Raw genomic sequence first — 23,719 nt, forward strand, 5'->3', positions numbered from 1 at the left:
ATCCTAGGAACTATGCTAAAATTGCCAAGGAATTTTTGCTGATTTTACAGCAGTTTAGGAAAAAAATTATGAAATGCAAGTAAACGAAGTTACATATTCAATATCTTCCACAAAATCGTCATCTTCATAGCAAGAATTGATATATTTAGCAATATCATCACTAATAAAAGCATACTTAGAACTGGACACTGCAAGAGGAGTGCGATAGCACTCCCAGCACTCCCCGGCACGCTAGTGGTTAATAGGACACAATTAGAGGAAAAGAGGAGAGGACAGGATCTTGCTGGGGCTTGTCATTCCTGAAATCTGCTCATCTGTCCTTAATCATCACATTGTCCCTACCTTCACTGGTGTTCATTTCGTTCCCATTGTGATGATGTGAGAAAATTCAGCTAATAGCCAATAGCAAATGATCTTTGGATGCAAGACACACGTTTCTTTCACACTAAAGAACAGCATTTAGTACAAAATTAGGGCTCTATTCAGTCAGAATAAGGCACAACAAAGTGGGAGGACTACTTTTCCTCCTTAGCAACAGAAAGTCTCATAAATGTAAAGTTCTGGCTTGTCAGGCAGCCTGGCTCCAGGGCGGAAGGGTGGCGGCTGGAGGGTGTCACTCAGTCCTTCTGGAAGTGCTTGGTGAGCGCATCCAGCAGCTCCTGCTTCCTCATCCCGCCCCTCAGTCCATACACCCTGCAGGCTTCCTTCAGCACGGGCACAGTGAGCTTACCCAGCGTGCCCTTGCTGACATGGGCCTTCAGTTCCTCTTCCGACAACTCCATCTTGGGCCTTTTGCTTCCAGCACCTTCATCATCTGGGGGAAAGGTCGGGAGGGAGTGATTGGAAATGCTACCAGTGGCATCCCAACTACACGCATAGGACCTCACATGATCTGGACTGCAGTCAGACATTTTCCATAAGCCATCATGCCCACTTAGAACACTCTGGGGAGATAGTGCCTCGATAAGGCAGCTTCATTCAAGCATAAAATCAAAACTATCAACCTAGGAGGGGGTTAAGAGTACTCTGAGTGCCATCAGTTTACCCCAAACTGGTCTCATCTAAATGAGCAGGTATTCATTCCCTCCCTCTCTCCTGCCAAAAGCATTTCCAAAGACCAAGTAAGTACCACGGGACCATGTGCAGGCTGAGCGAGATAAACAAGCACAGCACCAGTGCATGCACAGGTGTGAAGAGCTCTGTTCCCACGGCGCTAGAGGCGCTTCTGATGCAGAAAGGATAAAGCCCACTGCCGCACCGACCCTAAAAAGGCCAAGAAAACTACATTTCATCATAATTGGAGAATTGCAAATCAAAACTGGATAGAATTTCCCCTCTTACTTTTTGTGAAAATTTAAAAATAGTATATAAAGTCCAGGACTGGTGAGAGTGTAGGGAAACACACCCATCCCCCTTCTTGGACAGGGTATAAGCTATCACTTTTCAGAGGCAAACTGGCAATTCTTATCAAAACTTGAAATGTTTACAACCTGAACCAGCAATTACAGTGCTAAGAATTTATCCTATAGATCTGTTCACACAAGTACATGATGGTGGTCCATGTTCACTGCAGCATATCCATCAATAAAGGGCTGGCTGAATAAACTAGCACATCTGTCTAATGAAGCACTATATAGCCTTATTTTTTGTTTTTTGTTTTTTACATATTTATTTCATATTTTTCCCCTACTGATTTTTTAAACTATATTTTTATTGATTTGGGAGAAGGTAGAGAGGGATAGAGAGATAGAAACATCGATGAGAGAGAATCGTTGACCAGCTGCTTCCTGCATGCCCTCTACTGGGGATAGAGCCCACAACCCGGGCATGTTCCCTGACCAAGAATCAAACCGTGACCTACTAGTTTCACAGGTCGATGCTCAACCACTGAGCCATGCTGGCTGGGCTCCCTCATTGATTTTTAGAGAGAGTGGAAAGGTGGGAATGGGGGAAGAGAGAGAGAAACATTGATGTGAGAGAGACATTAACTGGTTGCCTTCTGCTTGCACCCTGACTGGGGCTAGGGATCAAACCTGCAACCTAGGCTTTGCCCTTAACTGGGAATTGAACCCGAAACCCTTTGGTGTGTGGGCTGATGTTCTAACCACTCAGAAACACCGGCCACGGCTATTGTCTTATTTTTTTAAATGAGGTAGAAAAGTAAATATGGATAAAAATAACTGTTGAGCCCTGACCGGTTTGGCTCAGTGGATAGAGCGTCGGCCTGTGGACTGAAGGGTCCCGGGTTCGATTCCCGTCAAAGGCATGTACCTTGGTTGCAGGCACATCCCCAGTGGGGAGTGTGCAGGAGGCAGCTGAATCGATGTTTCTCTCTCATCGATGTTTCTACCTCTCTATCCCTCTCTTTCTCCCTTCCTCTCTGTAAAAAAATCAATAAAATATATTTAAAAAAAATAAAAATAAAAAAAATAACTGTTGAACATATACAGCTGAGTGACACAATAAACTAGAAACAATGTGAATACTATTCCACTTATGCTGAAGCATGCCTTTGTATATGTAAATATGTAAGTTTATATAGGAACTTCGGAAGGGTCATTATTCTCTGCAGTAGGACCATAGGACAACTTTTGGAAATAACCCACATGATGTCCATACCCAGCTCTCACCTTGTTTTCGCTTGGGAACTTTCCCCTCAGGGTTGTAATCTGGTGGGTAGACAAGCTCCTTAAACTCCTCCACGAGGGAACCCAGTCTTTCATCCATTGCTTCAACCTTCGGCACTAGAAAATCAAAACATAGGAAAAATGGCCTGGTGAGGTAGGGTTAGGGACAACCAGGTTAAGTCTCAAGAGGGCGCTAGGAAATACATCCACATTACTGTCCAGAGCGAGATCGAGCAGAAAGCCTCCCCGGACAAGACGCCTCTCTCAGTGGCGCCTTCTTACACGTCAGATCTTCTGCTTGTTCGGGCTCCGTCAAATCCAAAGCCAAGGCCTCCAGGTTCCTGAAGTGCTGCTGCAGCACTGGGTTCTCAAAGCTGTCACTTCTGTTAAAATCATCGTAATGGAAACACAAGTAAATTTTAAAATAAAAATGTAAACATGTTAAAAATAATAAAATTAAATTAACCCAACTCAGTGCAGGTCCCAGGTCAGCTGAGAAAACATATCCTCAGGTGAGGATTAAAAAAAAGGGACTTTCAACTCAGAAGGCAGTTCCAGAAGCAAGCCAGTGATCGACCCACTACTCACCTGTATTTGAAGCGGAGCTTCTGAACAATAGCCTTCATCTTGTCGACCTGCTCTGGGTTTGCCACGACTTTTTCAGTAAAGGGCACCTTCCGTTTATCGTCAGCATAGGGTAAGAAGACAAGATGGAAGCCTGAAGAAAAGAGATAAGATTTCTGAGACTTGACTTAACAAAAGGTTTCAGTGACTGAGTTGTCATTTGTCCCTCAGCTCCAAATTCACCCGTCTTTTTAAAGAGAGAGAAACACATTATACCTAGTGAAATATTTTGCTTTAAAGCTTACCTTATCTGATCCTAATGTAACTACCTCAACATATTTTTGTTGGCAGCATTTTTTTGGTATATTCTTTTGTTCTTCCCTTTTTTATATTTGAGGTTTATTTCTTATAAGTAGCATGTTTTTTAAAATATATATAATCTGACAATATTTGTTGGATTTTAATTGGAATAATTAAAACATTTCACTTTCAAAAAATAAATAGATAAAGAGAAACATCGATTTGTTATCCCATCCATCAGCTGATTCCTGTAGGTGCCCTGACCAGGGACTGAACCCATAACCTTGGTGCATCAAGAGGATGCTCTAATCAAGTGAGCTACGTGGCCAGGGCCAAACTCACCCTTCTGTCTCCTGTGATGCTGGGGCTGCGACCCTGCCAGCCCCATTTTCCCTTTACCAGCTAATTTCTGATAGCATCTGCCTAACACACTCCTCAAGAGGGCAACCCCAAGGCAGGAGTGCTCCTCCATATACTTCCTGTTCCTATCACCGCCAGGGCTCTTTACCTGGCGGCAGCAGCTGGTCCCACCTCCAACTTTTCTGATACACTAGAGCCAGCTGGACAGTGCCCGCTCCCTAAGGACTAAGTCCCAGCTCCATCAGGCCCCCTCTGAGCCCCCTCTTTATTTCCTCACCCTCCACCACATGCTGAAAGGGAAGAAGCGAGGGCAATCAGGCTGATCTTGTTCCACTCACTGGTTGGTTCTAGAAAGACTGAAAAATCCGGAGACTGGAGCCAAGCTGCTGCCCTGGGAAGTGCCCTTGCAGGCAATGCCAATAGCACTGGGCAAGAGGAAGGAGCAAGTCCCCTCGCCCTCCTCTGCCCTGTTATCTCCTTCTAACACCTACTCTCAACAGAGCCTCACCCAGAGCCAGCTGGAAAAGGAGAAACTGGGTTCCCCGGCCAGTGTGGCTCAGTGGTTGAGCATCGACCCATAAACCAAGAGGTCACGGTTTGATTCCTAGTTAGAGCACATGCCAGGTTGTGGGCTCGATACCCAGTAGGGACGTGCAAGAGACAGCCAATCGATGTTCCTTCCTCATCATTGATGTTCCTTTTTCTTTTCTTTTTTTTCAGAGAGGAAGGGAGAGGAAGAGAAAGATTGAAACATCAATGATGGGAGAGAATCATTGGTCGGAGAGCTGCCTTGCTTGACAGTACGTGCTGGGCACTGTACAACCACATTTAGTTTCTGTGCTACTCATCAGACTCACCTGTGAAACCTTAAAAATACACACACTTCCCAGTTCCCATTCCTGGCGACTCTGGTACCACAAATCCCATGGGGGATTCCAAAGCCTGACAAGGTTCAGAAGCCCGGAAAATCTCTCTGCCACATACCTGGGGGAGTCACTTGGATTTTCTGGTCATCCAGCTCCTCCTCCTGTGGCATCAAGGCCACAAAATAAGGGGGGATGTTCTGGCGGGGGGTGTATCTGCACACTGCCACCACTTCCTTCTCCAGACACTTGGTGAGGAGAGCACTGAACAGGGTTGAGCTCCCTGCAAAACAAACATCCCTTTAGGGGTAATTTTTCTTCCACTTTCTTCAAAGTGTTTATGATACTTCAATGGGTAAGGGGTGATGGATCCAGAGCTGAGGGGAAAGGATGAGAATGGATGCCTCAAATGTGAATTATTAATGTCAGTTCACTTTTACTTTCTTTAGGTTAATGACATAGCCCCAGTTATTGATGAAAATCAATCAGTCAAATCAGGGGGTTCATTAGCTATAGCACAGAATATAGGTCTAGAAGACAGTAAAATAAACCCAATGCCTGAGTTAATACCATCTTTAATTGCCAACATTAGGGAAAAAGTTTGTTTTGTGGTTTGTTTGTTTTTCAAACTGTCTATCTGATGCCTCAAAGAAGGAAGTAAGTTTTTAAAATGCTAATTCCACACCCCTCCTGGATATTCATAATGCATATTGGCATCTCATAGGTCCTAAAGAAGCTTCTTTTAGTTTAGTCCCACATTTCCAAAATTTATTTGCACATGAAACACTTTCAGAATACCTCAGTAAGCCCAAGTGATGTGGCTCAGTGGTTGAGCTTTGACCCAGGAACCAAGAGATCATCGGTTCAATTCCCGATCAGGGCATATGCCCAGGTTGCAGGCTCGATCCCCAGTAGGAGGCATGCGGGAGGCAGCTAATCAATGATTCTCATCATTGATGTTTCTCTCTCTCTCTCCCTCTCCCTTCTTCTCTGAAATCAATAAAAACATATTTAAACATATACTGTGTATGTATATATACATATATATGTATGTTTAATTACCCCAGTAATACACTCTATGCAGTTTCCATTCAGCACCTCTTTAGGAAATGCAGCTCTGCAAGTTGCTTTCTGTGCTACTCAGTCATTTACCTTTGGTCTGTGCCACTTACCATTAATCAGGGACTCCTCGGGGTACACGAACAGGGAGGGCCTCACGTAATGGTGCTTCTTCAGCATTAGCAAGGGCTTGAAACCAATGAGAACCAAACCTGGTTCATCAAACCGTTTTAGCTGTTCCGTCTCCTCTTTCTCTAGCACAATCTGACGGCTCCCATAGATCTAAAGGCGGGAAACAGGAAGGGCCACACAGACAGGCTGTTGGAGATTCCAAATAGTTGCCACATGACGCTGGCGAGTCAAAGCCAGCTTTCTTCTACGGAGCAGGAGTATGGCTCACCGGGGGCATCACCCCCACCACGAGAAATTAACATTTACCAAGTGCCCGGCAGGCCCTTTGAGTTTGCCATCCTCTGTAATAATCCTTGGTGGGAGATGTTAAAACTGTTTTACAGATAAGGGGCCTGAGGCTCAATGGTTGGTAACTTGCTCCAGGTTATACAACTGAATTAAGCTTCAACCAGCTCTGTCTGGGGCCAAAGACCACGCTCTTCAAGCATTCATTCTTTCCCTCATTTTACATGTACTGGGCACTCATCCCTGACACACAAAGGGTGTCGAACCACACACATTTAAGTCAGGCAGTGGCTGAGTCTCAGGTAGTGGGAGGCAGATACACACACTTCAATGTTTGTGTTGTGATCCTAGATATGTGATTAGTTACAGAAGTTACTCTGTTAGAGTCAAATTTGGGTTTTATGAAAAACAGAGCCCTGGAGGTTTTCTTTAGGGACATTGGATCAAGAAACTCAGGCCTGGCCAGTGTGGCTCAGTTCATTGCGCATTGTCTCATGCTCAGAAAGGCTGTGGGTTCGATTCCTGGGCAGGGCATATGGAAGGCAACTGATCAATGTTTGCCTCTCTCTCTCTCCTTCTCTCTAAGCATGTTCTCAGGTGAGGATTTAAAAGAGAGAAAGAAGGGCCCGACCAGCGTGGCTCAGTGGTTGAGTGTCGACCAAGGAACCAGGAGATCCCGGGTTTGATTTTCGGTCAGGGCATATGCCAGGGTTGTGGGGTCGATCCCCAGTGGGGGGCGTGCAGGAGGCAGCTGATCAATGATTCTCTCTCATCATTGATGTTTCTATCTCTCTCTCCCTCTTCCTTCCTCTCTGAAATCAATAAATATATTTATAAATAAATAGATAAATAAATAAGGCCTATGTGTATCATTTCAAAACACAGGAGAAATGAGGGGGGGGAAAATCTCTCCCTAAAAAAAAATCAAAAATTTTAAAAAGCACTTGACACCTAACACATTTTCCCTAACTCCCCATCTCCCTAGTTGACTATAGGCATTTTCTGCTATTATACCTGAACAAGGAATTAGACTGTAAGATACAGCCTATCCTGTGCTGAGTGATCAAGGGCTAGTTTTCTTGGGGGGAAAAAAATTGTGTATTGAATTTTAGAGAGAAAGGGAGAGGGAAAGAGAGAGAAACATCAATATGAGAGTGAAACATCAATCCGCTGCCTCCTGCACGCCCTCTACCGAGGATCAAACCTGAGACCTGGGCATGTGCCTTTGACCGGAATCCAGCGGACAACTTGTGGTGCATGGGATAGCACTCAGCCAACTGAGCCACACCAGCCAGGGCAAGAGCTAAAGTTTTCACTGATGTCTCTTTCAAACACTGGCTCTAACTTCCTAGCTCTCGTGGTATCTCTGATCTAGATGCCACAGTTTCAAGGAGTAATGATGTTGTTGTAACAACTTGGCTAGAAAGATGCGCACATGAAAGTTATCAGGTTAGGCTGATCACTGTCTCCCTCCCTGTGAACTCCTCAATGAGACAAAATTCAGTCACTGGGCAGGCCTACCTGAGATCTCTTGGTGTCACTTGGCAGAAGCAAACTGCCTGTATTTACATTGAATGTCCGAGTCTTGGTTTTCACTGGTTCATTTGTTTCCCGATAAAGCCTAATTGGAGGAGGTTTGTGAGCCTTCTGGACCATATTATAAATGCCAACAGTGAATGCTGTATCTTTGTTGAGCTTAAACTTCAACCTGGAGGACAGAAAAATAAAAAAGCATAAACTAAAACAGTGGTTCTCAACCTTCTGGCCCTTTAAATACAGTTCCTCATGTTGCGACCCAACCATAAAATTATTTTCATTGCTACTTCATAACTGTAATGTTGCTGTTATGAATCATAATGTAAATATCTGATATGCAGGATGGTCTTAGGCGACCCCTGTGAAAGGGTCGTTCGACTGCCAAAGGGGTAGCGACCCACAGGTTGAGAACCACTGGACTAAAAGATTATACTTTCCTATCTAAATTCCACAGTGGCACCCAAGACTTAAATTGTGTTACTCTCTCTTATATTCTAAATGAGCTCTTAGAATATAAATATAACTCATTTTAATAATACAATGGAGTTTGCTGTGATACTATCTCAGGGTCTATGCCACAAAAATTAGTTTCAGAATATATTAACTCTGTAAAATAATGATAAAGAATATACTGCCTAACCTATGTGGCTCAGTGGTTGAGTGTCGGCCCATGAGCCAAGAGGTCGCAGTTCGATTCCAGGTCAGGGCACATGCCTGGGTTGCGCCCTCAGTGGGAGGCATAGAGAAGGCAGCTGATTGATGATTCCCTCTCATCATTGATTTTCTATCTCTCCCTCCCTCTCCCTTCCTCTGAAATCGATTTTTAAAAAATAATTATTGAATAAGCTTATATGAAAAAAAGAATGTACTGTAATAAAAATGATTACTTTTACTGAGTTCAGTACTATTCCAACCCCTTTACAGCTATTCATTGTCATAATAACCCTACAAGTACTGTGTTGATTATCTGTTGTTTCTGCTTATCTAGTACCCCTTCCCCCCCTTTTTAACAATGAAACCCCAGTTTTTCTTTGGGAACCACCCTTCCCCCACTGCAGATTTGGGGGAATGTTAATCAAAGTGCTGTGTCCTCCCCTGGTCAAGTGGTGGATATATCTGACCCAGACTCAAGCCATCGCACCTATTCTCTTGAGAGTCTGGGTCCTAAGCAGTGACCAAAGGAGGACATGGAGGGAGGGATGCTTTCTGAAAGTAGCACCTAGAAGGCACTGTCATTAGTTCTTGCCACCTAGATTCCTGGTGCCACTCGGGTTCCTACACTCCCCACCCTGTTCAGAATTTTGCTTGATTATACTGACATTAATCAAGAGTCTGTTTCTACAGCCTAAGTGCCCATCAGTAGATGAATGGATTAGAAAACTGTGGTACATCTACACGATGGAATACTATGCTGCTGTAAAAAGGAAGGAACTCTTACCATTTGCAACGTCATGGATGGAACTGGAGAGCATTATGCTAAGTGAAATAAGCCAGTCAATAAAGGAAAAATACCACATGATCTCACTCATTCATGGACAATAGAGACCATTATAAACTTTTGAACAATAATAGATACAGAGGCAGAGCTGCCTCAAACAGATTGTCAAACTGCAGCGGGAAGGCCGGGGAGGGTTGGGGGGCAGGAGGTAGGGGGGTAAGAGATCAACTAAAGGACTTGTATGCATGCATATAAGCATAACCAATGGACATAAGACACTGGGTGATAGGGGAGGCTAGGGGACTGTCTAGGGCGGGGGGATAAAATGGATACATATGTAATACCCTTTGTAATACTTTAAGCAATAAAAAAAAAAAAAAAGAGTCTGTTTCTATTGTTTGCCACTCATAAACCTATTATAGTCCTTTTTACAGAGGAAAGCATTGAGGCTCAGAGATGTTACCTAACTTGTTTAAGGGCAGACAAGTAATAAAAACTGGTGTTCAAACTCTGGTATGTCTGATTCAACACTCGTATACGTATCTATTATGACATATTACTCCAGAATATTCATACCAACATTGTAAGAAGCAATAGGACCTCTAGAAATGTTTCTATAGTAATGACGATGTGCAAAATATTTACTACATGATATTGTAAAAAAGGCACAACACAAAAATAACCCATGTTATGCATTCTTTTCAAGCACACGTGGAACATTCTCTAGGACAGACCATATGCTTCCACAAAACAAATCTAAATACATCCAAAAAGACTGAAATCATATCAAGTATGCTCTTTAACCAAAATGGAACTAAGTTAGAGATCTACCATAGAAAGAATTCTGGGAAAACCTCAAATGTTTGGAAATTAAACAATACACTTCTAAATAATCCAGGAGGTCAAAGATAAATTCACAGGGAAATTTTAAAATTATTTTGAATTAAATGAAAGTGAAAATACAGCCCTAGCTGGTTTGGCTCAGTGGATAGAGCATTGGCCTGCGGACTGAAGGGTTCCAGGTTTGATTCCAGTCAAGGGCACATGCCTGGGTTATGGGCTCGATCCCCAGTTGGAGGTGTGCAGGAGGCAGCCAATCAATGATTCTCTCTCATCACTGATGTTTCTATCTCTCTCTCCCTTTCCCTTCCTCTCTGAAATCAATAAAAATATATTTTTTAAAAAAGTGAAAATACAACATATCAAAAGATACAGGATGCAGCTAAAAAGTGTTCAAAGGAAATTTATGGCTTTAGAGATCTTTATCAAAAAGGAGGAGAGAATCAGATTAATAACCCAATCTTTACTGTAGTGGAATGTTTAGGAGTATTGATTTTATTTTTTTTTAAAATACATTTTATTGATTTTTTACAGAGAAGAAGGGAGAGGGACAGAGAGTCAGAAACATCAATGAGAGAGATCGATCAGCTGCCTCCTGCACGCCCCCCAGTGGGGATTTGCCGGCAACCAAGGTACATGCCCTTGACCGGAATCGAACCTGGGGCCCTTGAGTCCACAGGCCGACGCTCTATCCACTGAGCCAAACCGATTCGGCTGGAGTATTGATTTTAGAGAAGAGAACATATTTAAACAAGTTACAACTAGTTCAAAGGTATATTGGTTCACACGGTGGGAAGAACACTGCTTTGGGACAGAGCCCTAACTGGAAGTGTTGGCTCCTGGAGCAAGCAGCTATTATGCGTCCAGATCAATTTGGTAATGTATCGTGAGTACTAGTAACAGATGGCATTACTAACAACACCAACCATTTGGTGGCTTCCTAGTTTAAATTATTCTGGCTGACTCAGTTAAACTCAGTTGTCTAAAGGCTGCTGACAATAAATGTAACCAATTAAAAAAACTGCACCATCTTCAAAGGAATTTTTTAAAATTGCTGTGTCCTCTGAATTTTAGTGTCCTGGGAAAGAGCATTGGCCAATATGGTCCACTCAGACCTCAGGCTTCAAGTTACCTTGGTTCTATTTCTATCAAATCCATTACTCCCCATACCCAGTCTTAAATTTTCACATTTATGTATTAAGGTACCTTTCGACCTTGAAAATATCATAACTCTGAGGTAAGATAAAGTTATAGCCCGACCTATGAACTAGGAGATCCTGGTTCGATTCCCAACGTGGAGCGTGCAGGAGGCAGCCAATCCATGATTCTCTCTCATCATTGATGTTCCTATCTCTCTTCCTCTCTCCCTTCCTCTCTGAAATCAATAAATATATATTTTTTAAAAGTTACAGTATAACATCATAGTTTACAACCTCATGACTTATGTCATAACTTGTCAAGGAAAATATGGAAGCTCACAGTGCAAAACAAGCTGCTTGATATGTTTAACTTCATCTGAAATGTCTTAAGGTTAATAAGTGTTATTAATGGGTAGGTTTCAATCTATTTCAAAGGATTGTCATTAAAGATTAAATAAGTTAATTAATATATTCACAAAGAATTTAAGATATGCCTGGCACCCAATAAACATACAATAAAGTAATTTTACTATTTGGTTATAGCAAGAACAAGTGTAATAATTTTCTAGGTCTTCAGCCTAAAGCATTATTAGTCCTCAAACAGCTCCAGTGTATTAGTCATACCAAGTATCCTATAATGACTCTACCACAAAGTAGTAAGAATAGCTAACACTTATAAATAATTACCATGTGCCAAGCACTGTGCCTAGGTTATTCCATTTAATGATCACAGCAATCCTATAAGGAGCTCTCAGTTTTGCTCCCATTTTACTGAGGCTCAGAGAAGTTACATGCCTCGCCTCGGGCCACACAGCAGAGGGGCCAGAACTAGAATCCAAGCAATCTCCCTTTAATTTATGCATCCTCACCAAAATGTGTAGTACCAGCATGTCAAACTCAAAGGCTAACCTGAGCCAAATAAAGGAGGCAGATATCCCGCAGGCCACAAGTTTGACATGCTTGCTGTAGTAGGTTTCCAAATTGTGGTAACAACATGCCGTCATTTCAGAAAGGAGGAAGAGGTAACAGGGGCTTGAGGAAAGAGAAGCAGTTCCTAGGGGGAAAGGATAGCAATGACAACACTACGACTGCGGCAATGAGTGGGGTCGTGGCTCCTTACAATGCCATGCATCCTCTAGCACATCGGTTCTCAACCTGTGGGTCGCGACCCCTTTGGGGGTCGAATGACCCTTTCACAGGGGTCGCCTAAGACCATCGGAAAACACATATATAATTACATACTGTTTTTGTGATGAATCACTATGCTTTAATTATGTTCAATCTGTAACAATGAAAATACATCCTGCATATCAGGTATTTACATTACAATTCATAACAGTAGCAAAATTACAGTTATGAAGTAGCAATGAAAATAATTTTATGGTTGGGGGTCACCACAACATGAGGAACTGTATTAAAGGGTCGTGGCATTAGGAAGTTTGAGAACCACTGCTCTAGTAGCATACCAAGAATTCCTTGAAAACTGCTCAGAAACCGCCAATGGTCATATTCCTCTGTATTGAGGAAACTAGTCAAAAATGAAAGCCTGATGCTCTTAAGAAATGCCAAGGCGCCCTTAGGATTCCAATGCCAAAGTTCTCTAAAAAGAGATAATCTGCCCTAACCGGTTTGGCTCAGTGGATAGAGCGTCAGCCTGCGGACTCAAGGGTCCCAGGTTCGATTCCGGTCAAGGGCATGTACCTTGGTTGTGGGCACATCCCCAGTAGGGAGTGTGCAGGAGGCAGCTGATTGATGTTTCTAATTCTCTATCCCTCTCCCTTCCTCTCTGTAAAAAATCAATAAAATATATTTTAAAAAAAAAAGAGAGAGTGAGATAATCTGCCCTGACCAGTGCGCTCAGTGGTTAGAGCATTGGCCTGGGCACCAAAGGGTTTTGGGTTCAGTTCCCAATCTGGAGGCACGCAGGAAGCAACCAGTCGATGTGTTTCTCTCACATCAATGCTTTTCTCTCTCTCTCTCTCTCTTTCCCTTTCACTCTCTCTCCCCCCCTCCTTCCCTCCCTCCCACTCTCTCTAAGAAATCAACGGAAAAGATATCCTTGCGTGAGGATTAACAAAACCAAAAAAAAAAAAAGAAAAGATGACAATCTAACTATCTGGTTCCTATTGGTCTCAAGTTTATAAGAAATCAGAATAACAGAATTTTAACAATGCTAACAACTAACATCTATTGAGTGTTTGCTCTATACCAGGTACTATTGTTAGCCCCAATTTACAGAGAAGAAAACAGGCGATAAACTAGTGAGCGCAACTGAGGATACTGTTAGGCCTCAACTGTTTACCCCAAGAAAGTGGGGGGCTGTGTTATTTTTTGTTAATTCTCACCTGATGATATTTTTTCCATTGACTTTTAGAGAGAGTGGAAGAGAGGAAGGGAGAGAGAAACATCCATGTGAAGAGACATATCAATTGAACCTGCAACCCAGGTATGTGCCTTTGAGTGAGAATCAAACCTAAGACTTCAGTACAGGGACTGACATTCTAACCACTGAGGCACGCCGGTCAGGGCAGGGGCTGCATTATTTTGAAAAAATATACCAGCTCTTTCAAGGGAAGAAAAGCAAATAACTTACGCTATCCTAAAATCAAGCACGTTTTTTAGAGCAGCGGTTGCCAACCTTATGGACCTCATGGACCACCAGTTGGCGACCACTGTTTTAGAGGACACAGTGAGGCAGAGGCACGCCCAGAGTTAAGTAGCCAGGGAGATCAAAGCTATGCGTTACTGACGATGTTAGAGGACTTAGGGCCAGTTGGCGCAGGCTCAGTGCCCACCTGCTGAGTGGGCGCTTCCTGGTCTCCTTGGCTCGGACCTTCCTCAACAGGTCTTCTAGCTTGCTCGACTCCTTGAAGTGAACCCCTAGGTCCTCATCCTCTGCTGTGCTGATGACATCTCTGTAGAATAAGGATATGTCAAAGCCTCCACGTTTCTTCAGGTGCATCAAGTCAAGAAAGATACCTGGGGCAAGGACAGACACAAGTGAGGGGAAACAATTTTCAGCAAGACATTTTTGCAGTTAAGTTCAAATATGCTTTTTAAAGATCCCAAAGAGCCTGGCTGGTGTGGCTCAATGATTGAGCGTTGACCTTTGAACCAGAAGGTCACGGTTCGATTCCTGGTCAGGTTTGAGGGCTCAATTTCCAGTAAGGGGGCCTGAGGGAGGCAGCCAATCAAAGATTCTCTCTCATCATTGATGTTTCTATCTCTCCCTCTCCCTTCCTGTCTCTGAAATCAATAAAAAAATTGAAAATAATAAATAAATAAAGATCCCAAAGAACTAGGCTGATTATTAACATTTTGGGAATTAGAGAAAGTGGCTAAGGGAGCCAGCTGTATAATGACTTCAGACAACATATTCAAATAACTGTCATTCACAGTAGCATTAAAATCAAGAAAATCTTGCTCCAGTAGAGTCCTTTAGACTGCTAATGGCCTGCCCATTTTCACTGGGAATGTTACACAAGGGTCTCCTCCAGCTGCATGTTATTCTTTCATTTTACTCTGAATGGTGAAAAGCAAATGTTTGACATCAGCTATACAGAAGCAATAAAATTAAGTGCCAATTTAAAAGAATGGGGGAAATACCGACCTGTGTCACGGAGATCCCCAGCTTTGGTCCTGGCCCGGCTGGCTTTGGCACTGTCATTGCCATGGGGGTCATCTTCATTGGTGAACAGCATGATCCTCTTATGGCTCATCTTGAACTGGACATCGCTAAAGAGGTTGGCACAGACCCACAGCACTTCACTTAGTGAGTAGTCACATCCATAGCCGATCAGGTCTTGGAAATGTTTCTGTCCCTGCTGCCCCTTAAACTGCGCGAGCTCTAACACTCGTTTAGCACCTGATCAGAGACAGGGAGTCAAATGGGCAGAAAAGTCAGTGTCAGTGGACACCTTGACAAGACCAATGGAAGGGCCTAAGGTCCATTTGTCACCGCGCTGTTTAACCCATACAGCAAAAGTCCACATCCTAAGAAGAGCCCCCTAGTGCAGGAAAGCATACTCTTAGTCAAGGTGTCATCTGCTGCCTTCTCCACATCTCTTTGTTCAGGGAAAACATGTAAGGGAAAAAGTTCATCTTAGAAACACTGACCTGGATTATCCAGCTCCTGTAAGACATAAATATTTTTGAAATTCACTGAGTTTTTGTCCTTCTTGGTACCATAGAACACCACTGCCAAGAGATCTCGATCACTGCTTATGATTTTACTGGTGTACACACTCTGGATACACTGGAAAAATAAAAACAAAAATCCAATTAATGTTTAACTACTTACCACTAAACTTAAACTCCGTAAGTGCCTGGCACATATTGGTGCTTGATATATATTTGCTGAATGTATACATGGCATTAGAATAAGGTATGACCTCTACCTTCAGGAAATCCATGAATAAGCGAGAGTGATGGGCAGATATATTACACTATAACAAAAAGCAGAGTGCAGTAAGTATATAATAGAAGTATAAGCCGTCCTTACCATAAGAAATCAGAAATTTAAGACATGCATATACTCAGGGAGGAAACTGCTATATGGGAAAAGCCCAGTAATGGAATCAGAAAACCTGGGTATTAGTCTCACTGATGTCACACACTAACTGGCTGGGTTTTGGTCAGGCCACTGACCTTTCCTCAAGTAGCTTGATACTAAGAAACAGAATTTACATTTATAAAATAATTATTTGTATAAAAGGTTTAAGCTAACAATAAGTATATGTGACCTGAAAAAAAGTCATAACTACTAACAGCATTTTCTACAATACAATTTGCTTAATTACACAATTAAAAACATCAGTATACCAGGAGAGGTCTAGCTACCTATTGAAACTAATGTCAGCACCTGGTCAATCGGTGTCTCTGAAGAGTTGGTCTGTCCTGGCAGCCTGTTTAATTCTGGGGACACTGACAAAGTTAAGTTTCTGAATCTGCAAAGCTGGGGAATAAACCAGCATGGTGACCCCGCCATGTCCTGCCTGAGCTTCTCAGCAGCCTTCCTCCATAGCAATTCTCTCGTTAAATGCAGAACTTACAGTGTTACTCACTGACAATAATCTGCAGGCAAGTAGTCATTTCTACAAACACTTCCATCTATTTTTTGAGCAGTCTATAAATACAAAAATTTGGTGAGGCCTTCTTATAAAGAAATAAAAACACACACAAAAGAAAACTAACATCAAATTACAGAAAACGTTTTTTCATTGCTTCTTATCAAATACACGAGACTCTAGAGCAGGGGTCCTCAAACTTTTTAAACAGGGGGCCAGTTCACTGTCCCTCAGACCATTGGAGGGCCGGACTATAGTTTAAAAAAAAACTATGAACAAATTCCTATGCACACTGCACATATCTTATTTTGAAGTAAAAAAATAAAACGGGAATAAATACAATATTTGTATTTGCATGTGGCCCGCAGGCCGTAGTTTGAGGACCCCCTGCTCTAGAGGCCTGGTGCACAAATCCGTGCACGGTTGGGGTCCCTCAGCCTGGCAGATCAGGGTTGATCAGTGCTGGCTGGCTGGGGGAGGGACTGCAGGAGGTTGGCTGTGGGAGCGCACTGACCACCAGGGGCAGCTTCTGCGTTGAGCATCTGCCCCCTGGTGGTCAATGCGTGTCATAGCGACTGGTCGGTCGTTCAGACTATGCTCATCTGTGAATGTCTCACTTATTCGCTACATAATACTACATTTTCTTCTGGGTTCTTTAGGCATCAAGGGTTCCTCAAATCCTTTGAAACTACATGTAGAACTGTGAGTGTGTCTTTCTGGGGAGAGGGACAGAGTTCTCATCACATTGTAAAGAGAGGGCCGTGATCCCAAAAAGGTTAAAGCAGTACTCCTCCAAGAGTGACCTCCAAACCAGCAACATCAGCACCACCTGGGAACTTGCTGGAAATGCCAAATCTTAGTCCTGGCTCTAGACACACAGAATCTGGGGTAAAGCCCCGCAGTCCATGCTAACAAGCCCCTGCAGCTGACTCTGATGTAGGTTAAAGTTTGAAAACCACTGCTTTAAAGTTAAGGATTGATTTTTATTAATTCTGTTATTAAATGCCAAGATATTCTGATCTGCCAAATGCAAGAGCTGCCTGTATACAAATTAGAACATGAGAAGCTTGTTTGGTTCCAAACTCTAAAAATATGAGACCTGAAATATACAATAAATGTTTAGAAATTCTTTTCTATGAAGTGACCTTTTTAATTGAAGTGTAATTCATATAACAAAGTTAATCATTTTAAAGTGAGCAATTCAGTTGTATTTAGTAAATTTACAATGTTGTGTGACCACCACCTCCACAGCAAACGCCGTATCCATTACACCATCGCTTCCCATTCCTCCCCAGCCACCCCCACCCCGACCCTAGGAATGACCAACCTGCATACCTGCATTCTCTATGGATTATCTAGTCTACATTTCATTTGTCTGGCTTCTTTCACTTAATATGTTTTCCATGTCCATTTACCTTGTGGCATGTATCAGGTTCTTCATTTCTTTTTATGCCTGAGTAATATTATGATGTAGGTATAAGCATTTTGTTTATCCACTTCAAAATGTTTTGGAATGAGACAGAAGTGGTGGTTACACAACATTGTGAATGACTAAATACCTTCGAACTGTACACTTTAGAAAGGTTAATTTTGGTATGTGAACTACATCTCATTTTAGAAAACTAAACTAGCCCTGGCCAGTTTGCTCAGTTGGTCGGAATGTCGTTCTATACACCAGAAAGGTTGCTGGTTCTATCCCCAGTCAGGGCACACGGGCTGGAGGCAGCCAATCAATGGTTCCTCTCACTCTCTCCCTTCCTCTCTCTCTAAAAATCAATACAAATATTTTTTTTAAGTTTAAAAAATATTTTTTAAAAAACAAACTAATTCTCACAACGTGATATGGAAGATACTATTATTCTCTCCATTTCACAGAGGAGAAAACAGATACCAAAAGGTTGGGCAACTCTTCGAACATTAACCAGACAGTTCATTAAGTGGCAGAATCAGAATCTGAGTACCCGATTCTGTTGGGTATGCACCCGGGAGAACTGCTGGGTCAGACTGTAATTCTATATTGAATTCTGAGGAACTGCCAAGCTGTTTTGCACAGCAGCGCATCCATTTTACATTCCCACTAACAATCTATGAGGCTTCTAGTTTCTCCACATCCTTATTTTCCTTTTTTTTGTAATTATATCCATCCTAGTGGGCGAGATAGCTCATTGTGGTTTTGATCTGCATTTTTTTAATGACTAAAGATGTTCAGAATCTTCTGTTTGTTGGCTATTTGCATATCTTTAGAGGCATATTTATTCAAGTCCTATGTCCATTTTTTAATTGGGTTTTTTGGCTTTTTGTTGTAATAATCTTTTTCAACCACAGGTAACACCCAACTTCCAAATATCACTTACAAGAGGACTCATTTCCATACAATAATTGCTGGAATGTCCTCTCTTCCACTCTGCTTCCATCTCTACAGAAGAAGCAGCCCATTTCTACTACCAGGGCTAATGCCAAAGGTGGGAGCAACGTATTCTTAGTGTCCGGAGTTCAAACCCAGAATTAGATGGGCCTGTTCTCCATCACTGCCACACTTTTACACACAGCCATCCGGGAAGGCTAACCACCATTTATCATTCACAAACAAAATTTTCACACAGAGCCCGTATTTTTAAAAGTAGTGTTAATACTTTGGGGTTTTGTTTGTTTTAAATAAAAAGGTAGTCTTACCTGGATGCTCATGTCAAAAGGAGTCATTTCATCTTCACCTTCTGATTTAAACATGGCCCTAGAAGCATCAACCAAAAAAATCAAACTATCTCTTCCTGAATATGTGTATTCTCCTACAGGGGGGAAAAAAAAGGAAGGAAATGCTTGCCCTTGTGTTCATATTTATCATGTTTATTATTTAAATAGAACAAATAGAGAAAAGCCCATTAAGCAGAAGTATAGCCTGATGAATTATTATAAGACTAGAGGCCCGGTGCATGAATTCGTGCAGGGGTGGGGTCTGGCTGGCCCACCTCGATCAGCGCTATTGGGCGGGGCCAGTCTGTGGGGAGGGACCATGGGCAGTTGGCAGGCCAGCCCTGCCCCCAATTGGAGTGCGGGGGAGGGGGATAGCGATGAGGGGTGGAGCAGGGGGGAGGGGCCATGGGAGGTTGGCTGGCCAGCCCCGCAACTGGTCAAACTCCACATCAAGGGGACAATTTGCATACTAGCCTTTTATTATATAGCATGAACACCCTTAAAACCACTACCCACAGTGAATCTTACCAGTCACCCAGAAGCCCTCTCCATGTTCCCTCCCAATTACAATGCTGAGCCTCCTCCTGATAGCATTGTCATTTAACCTAGTTATGAATAACTGGAAAGGAGCAAAGGGAAGGCCAAATATTATGGGCATGCGATTTGTGCAGCTTTGCCAGGAAGCTGCGGTTTAAATGCATGACCAATGAAGTCTGGATGAAACAGGTAAGGCGCTTGTCTGTCAGCCACACCTGGGAACAGGTCATTGGCCAGAGGAGGTGTGACCACTGCAAGCTCGGGAAGTTTTAAGATATTTAATCTCCTAAACAAAGGAGCTTGCTCTTTTGTGCTCTTGCTTGCTGAAGTTGACTCCTGGCTTGCAGGGTTCTCAAATTCCTACATTCACCTAAAGGGCCACAGCCACGTGGACCCCACACACAATGGATTAATAGATTGCAACTAGCCTAATGCTAAACTGGACCCAGCTTCACACTAGAACAGAAATTTTGGACAAATATTATTTCCTTAAGATAAGTTTTTAAGAGGTAGAATTTCCTGGGTCAAGGTAGAATTTTGTTTAAGGCTCTTGACACATATGTCATATTGTTTTAATAAAAGATGGGTAATTAAATTTATTGTATTAAGTGGGCTCAATGGAAATGGGACTTTATAAGCCCAACGATGTAATTCCACAAAAACAAAGCTTTCTACCATATCTCATCCTCCCATAGGGGCCTCTGGAAATTCTTATATCAGTGGTACCCCAAGAACCCCACTCCCACAAGCAATGGAGAAGTGGGAGGATAAATCCACACATTTATCCAGTAACATTCCCAAGAGCAGCCACTATCCTGACTTCACCTCCTTGTTTTTCTCCTTTTTTAAAAAAAAAAAAAGTATTTTTATTGATTTCAGAGAGGAAGGGAGAGGGAGGGACAGAAACATCAATGATGAGAATCATTGATTGGCTGCCTCCTGTGTGCCCCCCACTGGGGACTGAGCTCACAACCCGGGCATGTGCCCTTGACCAGAATCAAACCCGGAACCCTTCAGTCCACAAGCCGAAGCTCTGTCCACTGAGCCAAACCGGCTAGGACACTCCTTATTTTTCTTCATAGTTTTCTCATCCAAGCAAACACTCCTACACACTAGCCCCGTGGGCTCTAGCTAACCCCCTCCATCGTTTGTCTCACAATGTATTTGTCGAAGAACCAGGATGTTGTGTCGTGTGCAGTTGTCCGCCTCCTGGATTTTGCTGACTGCATTCTTTGGGTGTAGATAACACAGCCCTCCGTGTGTCCTACCCCGGAGCAGAGAGGCTCAGCACATGCCGGTTTTCTTTGTTTTGGCATGGTTATATCAGGGTGATGTTGTGTTCTTCATGTCTGATGGTCTCCTTTTGTAACACTGCTGCTTAATACAATAAATTTCATTACCCATCTTTCATTAAAACAGTATGACCATGTGTCAAGAGCCTTAAACAAAATTCCACCTTGACCCAGAAAATTCTGCCTCTTAAAAATCTATCTTGCCGAAACCGGTTTGGCTCAGTGGATAGAGCGTCGGCCTGCGGACTGAAGGGTCCCAGGTTCAATTCCGGCCAAGGGCATGTACCTGGGTTGCGGGCACATCCCCAGTGGGGGGTGTGCAGGAGGCAGCTGACTGATGTTTCTCTCTCATTGATGTTTCTAATTCTCTATCTCTCTCCCTTCCTTTCTGTAAAAAATCAATAAAATATATTTTTAAAAAATCTATCTTAAGAAAATTATATGAAAAAAACCCTTATGCAAAATTTTCTCCAATGTTATTTATTAAAGTAAGAAGTTGAAAATAATTTAAATATCCAGCCCTGGCCAGTGTTCTCAGTGGTTAGAGCATCAGCCCACACACCAGAAGGGTTACAGGTTCAATTCCTGGTCAAAGGCATGTGCTTGGGTTGCAGGTTCAATCCCTAGTCCTGGTCAGGGCACATGCAGGAGGTAACCGATCGATGTGTCTCTCTTACATCTATGTTTGTTTCTCTCTCTCCCTCCTTCCCTCCATTCCACTCCCTCTAAAAATCAATGGAAAAAATATCCTCAGGTGAGGATTAACAAAAAAAAAATAAAAAATAAATTTTAATGTATATGCACTATGATTACAACTATATAAAAACCCAGACACAAAGAAAAAACAGATATACGTACGTAGTTAGGAAATATGCAGAATGAAGGTATATGAAGGAAATATGCAAAATGCCAAAATGCTAGTAGTAGTTGTGTTAGGGTGATAGATTATATAGATTATAATAAATATTCTCTTTTTTCAACATTTCCTGTTTCTCAATTTTAATAAAAACATTTTAAAGTTTTCAGACTTAAACTAAATAGTATACAGATACATGTATCCCTTATTTCTCTTTCTTTGTCCTATGTGTTAGTGTGTTGGCTGAACATATACCCCCAAACCTGGAGGTTATGGTAAGGGAATGACAGCTGTAACTGCGTTGCTCATGTTTACTCTGGTTGCTGCAATTATTGTAGGAAGGCATTTTTGTATTGAGGTACTAGGATGAGTAAATCTATATTCCTGGGCCCTGGACAGGCGGCTCAGTAGGTTGGAGCATCCTCCGGTACACTGAAAGGCTTCAGGTTTGATTTCTGGTCAGGGCACATACCTCGGGTGTGGGTTCGATGCCTGATTGAGGTGCATATGGGAGGCAAATTGATCGATGTTTGTTTCTCTCTCTCTCTCTCTCTCTCCCTCTTCTTCTCTAAAATCAACAAAGACATAACCTAGCATGAAGATTAAAAAAACAACAACATGCCCTGACCGGTTTGGCTCAGTGGATAGAGCGTCAGCCTGTGGACTCAAGGGTCCCAGGTTCGATTCCAGTCAAGGGCATGTGCCTTGGTTGCGGGCACATCCCCAGTAGGGGTTATGCAGGAGGCAGCTGATCGATGTTTCTCTCTCATCGATGTTTCTAACTCTCTATTCCTCTCCCTTCCTCTCTGTAAAAAAATCAATAAAATATATTAAAAAACAACAACAACAACAGAAAACTACTTTCCTGGAACAGGAAGAGGCTCACCTGAGCCATCTAAGGTAACAGAAGATGCCACTGCTCAGGGTCATTTACTGGAGCTCCACAGATGGCAACCTACCAGTCAGCGCCCAGCAAAAGCTCAAGCTAGAAATGCCCCAGAGTCTAGAGCTGGCCGTGAATGAAAGAGCCTAGGGTAGCTCCGCAAAGTCCAAAGGGAGAAAGGTATCTGAGGTCCTCAGGAGAGGAGGGTAGGCCATTAGACAGCAAAGGATGCCCAGCAGACAGGCAGGAAGGGTCTTCCACACACACAGCGGTACAGGTGACAGTCACCTACCCCCTGCTTCCGGGCCCTCCTCCTGCTCTTCTTCTTCATCGCCCTCGTTTTTGTAAAAAGACTCCCACCCTGACATGTTGGTAACGGGTCACTAGATGAAAGAAAGTTAAGTTCAGTACCGAGCAAATTTAAACCTAAAAATATCAATTCCTTTGAGATCTGTTCTAAAGGCCGGTGGTTACTCGTGAGGAATGTGGACGCTGGATCCTGCTGCCTGGAGAGCTCTCGGTCCCCGAGACCCAGAGGTGAGTGGGCATCTTTCCAGCAGCCTCGCCTTCGTTATCCCTTAAGGCGGGGGCTCAGGGTGGCCACTCTGATGGATGTGAAAGTTCCGTTCCACCATGGGCACCGTCGGGACTTGAGGGGTTCCCGCTCCAGGAGGCTCGGTCCTCTAGTGGACGCATCTGTCCTCATTCCGCCCCCAAATCCCCCTCAAGTCCTCAGCCGGCCATGCCCAGTGGAGTCTCAGGTGCAGGCGGGCCTCCAAGGCCGCGCGGGTGCCACCTGCCCGGGAGGCAGGAGCGGGAACCAGAGGGGCCGCACACCACTGGCCGACGCAGCCCTGCAGCCAGGCGAGGGGGACCCGGCCAACCCTGACCCGCCGGCAACACGCACACACGGACGCTTCCCGCCTACCTCGAGCGCAAGGAAGAGGTCGACCTGGGCTGAAGGTGGGGCGCCGGTACGCGGGTCTCTCTTCCAATCAACGCCCTACGTCATCACGCACATGCGTACTTTTCCTGTCAAGTGACACGCCCACTCCCACAAGCTGCTTTTCCTACAGGTCGCGATGGAACTCCACCCGGTCCGCAAAAGCCCCGCCCCCTCCAGCGAAGCCCCGCCCCCTCCGCCGGTCAGGATGGCGTGCACATGCGCCGAAGCGCGGCCCGCCCCTGGCCCTCTTCCGCGCGGACCCCGCTCGTCCCGGCTCTGTCACCTCACAGTAGTCGTTGCCGGTG

General features: G+C 43.6%; 1 protein-coding gene across 2 annotated transcripts; it reads right to left on the reverse strand.

The window, feature by feature from the left end:
• Positions 1-85: 85 nt before the first annotated feature.
• On the reverse strand, positions 86-23,523 carry XRCC6 (X-ray repair cross complementing 6). 2 transcript variants are annotated; one of them, XM_059680783.1, is made up of 13 exons: positions 23,397-23,523; positions 22,761-22,851; positions 18,883-18,995; positions 15,260-15,398; positions 14,754-15,008; positions 13,939-14,122; positions 7,712-7,898; positions 5,887-6,055; positions 4,836-4,997; positions 3,216-3,345; positions 2,910-3,010; positions 2,631-2,744; positions 86-814 (listed from the first exon to the last, which is right to left on the reverse strand). In XM_059680783.1, the coding sequence occupies exons 2-13, from the start codon at positions 22,834-22,836 to the stop codon at positions 618-620; spliced, it is 1,827 nt and encodes a 608-aa protein (XP_059536766.1). In that variant the 5' UTR covers positions 22,837-22,851; positions 23,397-23,523; the 3' UTR covers positions 86-617. The 2 variants fall into 2 exon arrangements, with proteins under 2 accessions (XP_059536766.1, XP_059536767.1); XM_059680784.1 differs by lacking the exon at positions 18,883-18,995.
• Between the last annotated feature and the right edge of the window lie 196 nt (positions 23,524-23,719).

The sequence above is a fragment of the Myotis daubentonii genome, chromosome 2 (genome assembly GCF_963259705.1).
Source record: "Myotis daubentonii chromosome 2, mMyoDau2.1, whole genome shotgun sequence".
Lineage (NCBI taxonomy): Eukaryota > Metazoa > Chordata > Mammalia > Chiroptera > Vespertilionidae > Myotis > Myotis daubentonii.